Raw genomic sequence first — 9999 nt, 5'->3', positions numbered from 1 at the left:
GATGCACACAGAATGTCCTCCTGGAGTCCACCCTGTCCAGGTCCACCCTTCCTTCCCATCTCCACAGCAGTGTGTAATGAGAGCAGAGCAGCTGGGAAACAGCTTGCTCACTTCACTGTCCATTATGTCTGACAAGCCTGTGGTAAACTTGAAACAAGTCTCATTGATCTGACACCTCCCCTTCTCTCCTCCCCTGCCTGGTTTTCCTGCCTGCAGCAATAAATTCAAGCGCGAATTCATCCTACTCCCACAGGCAGCTGCAAGCTCCTCAACATAGATGAGGATGGATAAGAGGTCTCGAAGCTCTTCCAGGGAGTCTCATAGGAGACGGAGAGAGTCCTCCGCTACACCAAGCAAACGAGAGAAGAGGGAGAGCAGCAGAGAAGCTGGCAAAGGAAGGGGAGACATAAAGCAGGAGAAAGCAAAGGAGATCAAGAGCACCACAGGGACCGATGGTAGGGTGCACACGTCCACAGTGGTGGACGTGGATGATGTGATATCTGATGAAGAAATGGAAGCAATGGCGTTGCTGGACAGCGAGCAGCAACAGGAAGGTATGGCTTATAAAAGGGAAGGGGCCGGAAAGCTATGGACTTTTTGACTCTGCGTGGGTCACAGTATAACTCTGCTTTCTGCGTGGTGTCATCACACCTACCTTGCACAGTCATGGTTTTCCTTAGGACAGGATATGGGAGACTCCAGCCAGCCTCCCAGCCAGCTGCTGCAGTCAGTACTGCAGGCTGAGCAGCACTGTTTAGCACAGCAATGAACTTTGCAATACCCAGTTACATCCCCAGTATCCTTCACGCTTCAGCTTGCTACTCCCCAGTTCTGTTCATGTTCTATTCTCTTCCTTTTCTTGCTTGCCCTTCTGTAGGTGGATGGAGTTAGCCCTCATGCCAGTTCATAGCCCAAAGGACTGCACTGCAGTGTATCTATTTTGATCTATCTATTTGCATGCCATACCTGAAGATTTTCCCTCAGGCAGGAGCACAACAAAGGGCACCCAGAGCAAGATGACCCACACTCACTTTGGGGGAGATGTAGCAGGTAATATTCACCTGGGGCTGACCACCTCAGTCGGCCTCTGGCACTTTGGTGTGACCGCTGTAGAGCACAGGGAGATTTCAGCAGCACCGGTGGCTTGGTCTCACTGCGTTGGGGGGCTGGGATGTGACTAAAATCCTATTCCAAAACGACCTGAGATACTCTGACAGGGAAGGGCACTTCAGACTGTGCATGCTGAAAGCTACCTCTTATTTAGAATCTTTCTCTTTGCCATTAGCTTATCTTTCCGGATAAGCTTCTGGGATCCCAGCTCAGCCAAGCAAGCTGGTCATTCCAAGCCTTTCAACATGGCTTGGTAGCCACAGGCCTTCAAGTTAAGGCTGCTCTCTAGTCAAAGCACTATGGAGAAGCATGGCTCAGTTTCTGCCAGTAAAGCAGAGACAGACTCTATCCGTCTATCCTAGCACCTCCTGGTCACCTGGGGCAGGGAGGTGTTCTTTAACCCAGCTCCAGAGAGAGCCAAATGGGTCACATACACCGGGTCTAGGCAAAGGACAACAATGAAGCTTATCTGTGCAGGCACTTGTCAGGCCATCAGTATTTTGGGAGCAGTCCTTTCCTAACACAGTCATGTTCGATTTTTCCCTAGGTGCAAAGTCTCCTGGTCTGGGCATCTGTGAGTGGCTTCTGACCATCTTGTCTTTCCTGTTCATCATAATGACCTTCCCCATTTCTATCTGGTTCTGCCTGAAGGTGAGAATAGTCGTGGGCCCTCTCTAGATATAATATTTGCTGTCTGATGTGGATGTAACTCACTGGTTCAGCCTGTGTCAGGCATGAGCATAAAGCTGTTTTGGTCTAAGGTCCTGTTTACACTTTTTCAGCTCATCATTAATTTTGACTTATCCTTTATCAAGTTGCTGCAGCTGAGGGCTGCACAAGGGTCCAGCCACTGCTTGTCGGATACTCCTGCTGCAGTATCAACAGGCTGGGGCTTCAGTTCCTCTTTTTTTTAAAACAAATTGTGAATCCATTCACTTTCAAACACAATCCTTAGCCTACTCAGCCCAGAGATGGCTGCATTGCAGCAGCAGGGTAAATAGGTTTTGAATTAAAAATGTTACGAGAGATCGATCTCTTCAGTTAATAGTGCATTTTCCCTCTTCCTCCCCTTTTCTCAGATTTATAGCATGGCTACAAGTAGGCATATTTTGATTTCCACTTCTCAGGAAATTTCATGTACATATTGTTATCAACAAGAGCATCAGTATTATGGCCCAGATCTTACACATGTGTGCGTATACATACACGATTCCCTTGCAGGAAAACAACCAACATGGAAAATTTTAGCTCAGGGTGTTCACATCTGGGCAGGCTATAAGGAAGCAGGCTGCTGGCTGGCTTCATCCCAGGAAACCCTGGGCAGCTCTCACACAGGCTGCTCTTGACAAATCTCGGGCCGTCGCAAGGCTGCTTGTGGGCTGCTCACACACTAGGCCAGCCAGCAGTTCTGGGCAGGTTCTTTGCTAGGGTAAAGGGACTCAGTAACAGGTGATGCCACCAGCTCATACCTGCTGAAATCCTCACTTTGCAGGGCTTTCCCAGAACAGACTTCCTCCATGCTGGAGAGTCCCCCTTTCCCCAGCCCTACACCTTCCTCTCCAGCCTAGCTTTTGTTTCCCTTTGCAGGTAGTGCGGGAGTATGAAAGAGCCATCGTTTTCCGACTTGGGCATCTCCTTCCCGGCAGAGCCAAAGGGCCTGGTAAGGTTTTTACTGAGCTCCCCACAACCGTGTTGCTCCTCTTCCTCATGCTCTACCAGAGCTTGCATGCCAATGCCCTTCAAGCAGGCATGGCCAGATAGCAGATGGGATGTCTTTGCTCCCTTCCTCTTAAGGGCCTAATGGCTTTTCCCATCACAGAAGCAGACTCAGAATTTGAGCCCATGTATTACTGTTCCTTTGTAGTTCTGCATGCCAAACCCTCCCCTGTTCTCCAAAGCAGGAGAGGCAATTTCTGTGGTTCTGATGATCACTAGCTGCCTTTCTCTTCCTCCCACAGGCCTTTTCTTTTTCCTTCCCTGTCTGGATACATATCACAAGATAGACCTCCGCCTCAAAACCCTGGAGATCCCCTTCCATCAGGTATGGCTGACACCCCCTCTCTCTATTAATTTTTAGATGTCTCTAACATTATTATACCTTATGCTTCTAGCCTTCATTTCTAGGTAGAAAAGTCTGAAAAAACATCTCAAACACCTCAGAAAGGGAAGGCTAAAAATTCACCAGAGTGAATTTTCTTCTCTTTTAAAACTACTGCTTTTAATCCCATTCAGTTTGACATGCTGTAGTGGTAATACAGACCAACAGAGAGTTGCTGGGCCAGAGATACGGGACCTGATTCTTTTACTTACCACACTGAGGAGTGTCTGCAGCAGGGACAGAAGCTCAGACTAAGATCTTAAAACAATGTAAGGGTGGTACTCTGCTCCTGTATAAGCCTGGGAGGAAGAAAGGGCTGAACCCTTGTTTCTAACCCTTGCACCTGCAACATCCCTAGCCACAGCCCCTCCTCTCCTTTTGGGATGTGTTGTTTGTTCTGCTGTGTTGCCAGTGGGACAGTCCTTGTGGGATAGCATCTCCAGGCTCACCCCCGTGGTGTGCAGCAAATCCTTCTGGAGATACAATAACCGAGCACACACCTCAGGACACAGCCTATGCTCTCGGAACAGGAATGGACCAGGCAGCTGTGTGCAGGGAAACGCAGTGTTATGACCTACTCACAGTCTCTAGCTCAGCAGCTATACTGAGGAGACAGACACAAAGATGCTGCTCAGGAAACTGAGATCTAGAGGTTATATCCTTTGCCCAAGGTCAGTCAGTAGCAGAGGTGGAAACTACAAAGACTTAACTGTCTGGATAGGCTTCACTGTCTTGTGTGCTTTCCGTGCTACCTTAGAGTTGTCAGAACCAGCTCCATCTCCCCTAATGTCTTCTGCTTAGGTGGTGACCAAAGACATGGTTACCTTGGAGATAGATGCTGTCTGCTACTACCGGTTGGAGAATGCCTCTCTTCTCCTCACCACCCTGACCAGCATCTCCAGTGCCATCCAGCTGCTGGTGCAGACAACCACAAAACGCCTCCTGGCACATCGAGCTTTTTCTGAACTTCTCTTGGAGAGGAAAAGCATCAGCCAGGAGATAAAGGTGCTTCTGCAGGGGGGAGGCATCAGAGCAAGGGGTGAAATGAGGCTCCACAAAGCAGCTCAGGTCATCAGCCCCTCAAAATCACAGACACCAGTTTGCAGAAGGGTGCAGTAACGACATGTGTTTCCTTCACAGAAAAATGGGAAATTTTCCTTCTGTTTATTTTTTTGACACTGATCGCTTTAGGTGAAGGACATACAGTGTGGGCCCCCACATGTGGCTATGGTGAGCAGCAGACAGAATATATTCTGCAGCCCGAGTGAGTTGCCATAAACCCAGTACACATGGGATGTCCAGTAGCAGTTCTTTGTGGCCATGACACACATACAAGATGATACCAGTCAGGAACTGAATGATTCCTATGGAGCTGAATTGGTTCCACACTTGAACCTATATGGGCTAGTTAAATTGTGCTAAATCCCTGAGGCAAACACAAATCAGAAGTAAGGGAAGTAATTTTATTTCTGAGGACCTCACATAATAGCACACAAAAACTAATAAATCTGCCTTACAGTCCTGCAGTTAAATTCCTTAAATTAATGTCCCTGCACTGTCTTACTCCCTGTAAGGGGCCTAGGCCAGGGCTGGTGTTCTCCCCATGCTCTAAAATTATTCCTCTTCACAGGTGGCTTTGGATGCGGTCACAGGCTGCTGGGGGATCAAAGTGGAGAGAACAGAAATGTAGGTAGGAACTGCTGATAGAGGGGACTTCCCTGGCCCTTTGCAAGTACCTGTTCTGCTGCCTGCTCCTCTTCCTGCTTTGCCTCTGGCTCTCTCCCTGCAGCTATTCTGCAGAAGGCAGAGCCTCACCTCTCGCCTTCCTATTTTCCCTGTCCTGTATTTCCCTTTCAGCCTCTGCCTCACGTAGAACTTCCACATGAGGGCTGTGCTTGCTCCTGCACTAACAGCCAGGGCAGGATCCTTAGCCGGGATCTCATCATGATTTCACTGCTGCTGCAGGCAGAGTTTGCACCCAGTTCTGCCAGCCCAAGAGGTGCAGCAGGCACCAAACTCTCTGTGCCCCACCCTAGATCAAAGGCCTCGGGGTGCACTGGTAGGGACAGGCTCATCACTCGGAAGCCCATGCAGAAAGGTGGGACTGGCTCGTCCCATAGAGGGCCATGGAAGAGAGAGCCAAGCAGCGCATGAGTAAATCTATGAACAGAAGGAAATTCCTGTGCCTGTCTCGAGAGCAGTCTACCCAGCGGATTCTCTGCTGTCTCGCAAAGAGTGAGCTTAGACTTCAGGCCTCAGAGGCACAAAGAGATGTCTCTGCTGCCTAGTGTTCATGCAAGCATGATCATTAGAACACGAGGCTGGAAAAGAAGAATGGGAATGGTAGTACAAGGCTAAAATGAGATACATGGAGAGGGACACCCAGGGAACAAAGAGCATGTGTGAACTGCTCTGCAGAGAGTGACTGATGAGCCCATTCCAAGCCCCAGATTGACCATACAGTGCTGCCAGGAGAGCCTAGAGCCCAGCTAATCCCTGTCCTTTACTACCACAGCAACAATGTGCAGCTGCCTGCTGAAGTCCGGCAATCCCTGGCTGTGGAAGCGGAGGCCCAGAGACAGGCCAAAGTGCGGGTATGCCAACTCTGAATACTTCTCATCTCCTTCTAAAGCCCCCCTCTTTCCTTTCCCACCTCTGGTTTGAGGTCCCTGGGGCATGCCCCACAAGGATACAGCTCTGGTGAGATATGTTTCCTTTAATTCCTGTTCAAGAGCTGTGTCTAGCAAAGGGAGATGCAGCAAGAGCCTGGGCCAGGCCAGTGGAATTCCAGATCTGGTATCTGGTCTCCAGGTAGGACACAGACACACACAGAGGTCTGGAGTTATCCCCAGGCCCACTGTGACTCCCATAGGGATCTCTTCCTCAGGGTTTCACTCTTCCCTAGAAGCCCAGTGCCGGGCTGTCACCACTGTCATGTTCCCTGCACCCTGCTCAGCCCAGGCTGGTCTCCATCCCTTGCACTGAGCTGTGCAAGAGCCTGGATAAGGTTGGTGTCCAGCACCCCTCCCACAATGCTAGCCCAGGGGGTGCCCTCTCCTATGCGTTTGCAGCAAAGGTATGCCCAACTATGAGCCCTGATGGGCCTAGTAAAAAACAAGTTAGACATGAATTCCCAAACTTTTGGGGGTACCAAGAGGTTTAGTACATACCATGGTCTTCAGAGAGCAGAACTGTTATAATCACACTGGCTCTGGGAATTTCATGCCCCTTAAGTCCATGCTCCTTACTCCCAGCTTCACAGAAACCCTTATTCTTCTGCTTGGCAGGTGATTGCTGCTGAGGGGGAAAAGGCTGCTTCTGAGTCCCTGCGGATGGCAGCTGAGATCCTGTCCAGCACCCCTGCTGCTGCTCAGCTCCGTTACCTCCATGCACTGCACTCCCTTACTGCAGAGAAACCTGCTGCTTTCATCTTGCCCTTGCCTTTGGATGCCATGAACCTGGTCTCTCCGGCTACCCACAGTCCTCCAGCAGCGAGCAGCCGCCTCACAGGCACCACAAATCTCCCAGAAAGCCCCAAAGACAAGAAGGACTCACCCATGCTCTAAGGGCTGTCCCAGAAATGGTTGCCACACTGCCCCTGGTCAGTCCTGCTCAGAGAGGCGCAAGAAGGGTGGACTATTGGCAGCCCACCAGCAGGTCCTGGTCTGGAGGCAGGAGGGAAGACAGCCCAGGCCTGTAATATAAAGTGGGATGTACATGGAAGAAGCCTCTTCTTGTTTTGGAAAGGGAAAAATATGGAGTAAAAGGATCAGGGCTGGCATGTGTGTGAGCAGGGGGTTGAAGGAAGTGGGGTATCATCCCTTCCCCTTCACAGGGCCAGAGGCACTTGGGGCCTGGGCCCTGCGCTCTGATCATCTTGCCCCATCACCTCGGCAGGAAGGACAGGCTAGCCCCTAGGTACTTAAATGCTCCTCTGTCCCCCCGAAGAGCCAGGCAGGCGAGGGTGGGAGCCCGACAGTCGGTGGGGGAACAGGAAGCGGCTCAGCACGCAGGCAGGTTGGTGGGTGCTGCCAGCCTAGTGGTTCTGCAACAAGGGAGCGAGCTGAGTCCCGTGGACTAAGTCCTGGATGTGGGGTTTCAGTCACCACCCGTGCGCGCCTACGTGCACACACAGGCAGCCAAGGTGTTTAGCCCTAGTTCTAAAATAGGAGGAAAAGGAAGAGGAGGACAAGGCAGCCTTTAAGTCTTGGCACTTCCCTGCAAGGCACGTCAGCTGAGCTAAGGAAACGCAGGCTGTGCTGCTGCTCAGTTCCACTGGGGGGTGAGGCAGGACAAGGTCTGAACTTGTGGGCATTTAAACATTTTAGCGGTGATCCCTTTAACCAACTCCCACTGAGTTGACAAGGGGGAATCCAGCAGCACTGGGGAAAAGCCAGCCAAGAGCCTCGAGAACAGTAATACTTTTGCCTGCTGCAGCTGCCTTGGTAATCTCCGTACCCAGGGAAGGAACAGAGAAAGTCCTCCAAACTCCTATGTATCTTTCCTGCCAAAAGCTATTTGAAATGGCCGGGAACCTACAGATACTGCAATCCTTTCCCTTAGCAAAGATACGGAGCACTGTCAAAGGAACTACCACTGCGCTCGGTTTCTCTGATGCTGCTGCCCTTTGGCTGGCTGTCAGCTCTGCTCCTGCCCTTTTACTTGACCTGCAGCATTTCCTCGCACTTCAGCACAGACCTCCCCTGCACAGCCATTCCCAGGACATACCTTCTGCTGGTGGTGGCCTGTAGAGGCCAAGATAGAGGGCACTTGGTGGTCCTTCTCTTAACTGCCTACACAGTAGTTGGCCATCATGCACAAGCCTAGCAGGGGTTACCCAGCCAGTTGCTCACTCTTGTGTTTTCACTCAATTGTTCAGTCCCTCTTTGCCTGCTGGCAAACACTCACGCACATTGGCATATATCATCAGTAGCATTTCTGTTAAATGTTGCTGTGTCACGAGGATGGCCTGTACGTACAGGCTTAATGCTGCTACAAAGGACAAGGATCCCACTTCTAGTAAGTACCACGTATTCTGTATTTAATCGGCCCCTTCAGCTTCCTGGAGTCCCCTCCTCAACACTCAGTGCTCCCATAATACTTGCTCTACAAGTATTTGCTGGTCTTTTTACAGCAAGGACACCCAGAAAACCAGTCCTCTTACAAGTGGCTGGGGAGTGGGAACAACCCACCTGTGAACTTCTCAGTGATCACACAAGAATCCGAGGCGTACCCTCCCATCTGAGTCATTCTGCCACTGCAGGAAGGGTGGCACAATGGCCGTGGCTCCTGCTCGTGTGTCTGTAATAGGTCTCAGCAGCGATCCACTCAGGGAAAACTAGCTCTGGGAGGTGGAACAGCTCTAATCTTCCACTGGCGAACATGAGCTGTGTAGTTACTTCTCTAAAGCTGGTCCTGGTTATTTCTCATGCTGCTGGAACAGGCCCCTGTTTCCCAACCTAAGGCAAAAGCATGTAATGCTACACAGACTGAGCTGCAGATGATTCTTTCTCTGAACACTTCTCTGGCTGCATTTCTAACTCGGTGTAAAATGATCCATCCAGACCAAAATTCCTTGGCACATCGAGGACCAACATCTCCACAGATAATGTCTCAAAGGAGCAACACTTAATCTGAGAAATGAGTGTCAAGAGACATACAGTGCAAATTATAGCTAAGAGCATCAGTTCTAAAGAACACGCCTTGTTCCAGCAGGATCTTCTCTCTCTTACATATACAGAGCTGGCAGAAACTTGTCATTTTACCTACATTCAAAAACCTTGCAGAAGGAAAACATCATTTAAAAATGTACTTCACGATTAGTGATATATGGTGTTTCCAAAATAGAATTTACTCTGAGGGAGTTGGCAGGGGTTGTCTGAACTGATGTAATTCCTGACAGTTTCACTGCCTGCTCTTCCAAGCTGAGACTGGGTCAAATTGCAGAGCCCTGCCGAACCCAGGCAGCTCTGCTGGCCTTGCAGAGGTTTAGGACTATACAGACTGCCCCGGGCTGGGGACATGACAGAGGTAGAAGTCCTGGGTGGCCACCTCACTGGGCAGTTTGGCCTGTTGAGGCTGTAGGGGTACTGTGGATGGGCAGCCAGGGGGCTCAGATGCCAAACACAGAAACCACAAGTAGATGAAGTGTATAAATGCCATCCCAGCGCACTAAGCAGGTAAACTGGCATCATCTGAAGTCTGGTTTTGTGACCTTGGTTAGAGGCACTTCTCCTGTAGCAGCAATTTAAGAAAAGCCTTTAGGATCATGTACAGCTTCAGGCTTTCTGAAAAAGGACAAAACCTTCAAAAGAAGATTCAAAGACTAACAAAAATCTGTCCATACACTTCTGTACAATTTCTTCTTGACCATTCAGCTGGTAACTGGATCACCTGAAGCCCAGAGGATGAAGGAAGTACCCATTATCAGACACACAACCAGGCCATGCTGGCACTGAGAAAAACAAGCCTTGATAACCAGAGGAAAGAGGTGCAAATGACTGACTTGCATGATCCAAGAGGGGTGAGGCAGAATGAGATACAGCAGCAAGAAGAGACTGACGAACACAGGAGGCAAGCACCAGGGAAGGGGAGGGCAGGAGGATGCACAGGCAGGAGAGATGTGGGTAGAGAAAGCTGAGGCAGCAATGGTATTACAAGGAAGACATGCTGTAAAGAGCTGTGGGAGGAGGTAAAGGACAAGCAAGACAGATCTGGAAGCAGTAAAAGCCAGCTAGAAGAACAGCATAAATGCTGGGATGGCACAGAAATGCTGGGGTAGTAGGTAAGGA

General features: G+C 50.1%; 1 protein-coding gene across 1 annotated transcript; it reads left to right on the top strand.

The window, feature by feature from the left end:
• Positions 1-277: 277 nt before the first annotated feature.
• Positions 278-6774, top strand: NPHS2 (NPHS2 stomatin family member, podocin). Its single transcript, XM_040610989.1, has 8 exons — positions 278-554; positions 1658-1761; positions 2698-2770; positions 3069-3151; positions 4010-4213; positions 4839-4894; positions 5724-5802; positions 6496-6774. Exons 1-8 carry the CDS (start codon positions 278-280, stop codon positions 6772-6774), a joined length of 1155 nt encoding a protein of 384 aa, XP_040466923.1.
• Positions 6775-9999: the final 3225 nt, after the last annotated feature.

Source organism: Falco naumanni, chromosome 11 (genome assembly GCF_017639655.2).
Source record: "Falco naumanni isolate bFalNau1 chromosome 11, bFalNau1.pat, whole genome shotgun sequence".
In the NCBI taxonomy this organism is placed as follows: Eukaryota; Metazoa; Chordata; class Aves; order Falconiformes; family Falconidae; genus Falco; species Falco naumanni.
This window is presented reverse-complemented; position numbering and strand designations above follow the sequence as displayed.

Excerpts from the sequence above, each read along its gene's own strand:
- NPHS2 (XM_040610989.1), top strand. The coding sequence starts at position 278 with ATGAGGATGGATAAGAGGTCTCGAAGCTCTTCCAGGGAGTCTCATAGG. Across the intron at positions 1,762-2,697 it reads CTATCTGGTTCTGCCTGAAG|GTAGTGCGGGAGTATGAAAG; the intron begins GTGAGAATAGTC and ends TTCCCTTTGCAG. Across the intron at positions 2,771-3,068 it reads CGGCAGAGCCAAAGGGCCTG|GCCTTTTCTTTTTCCTTCCC; the intron begins GTAAGGTTTTTA and ends TTCCTCCCACAG.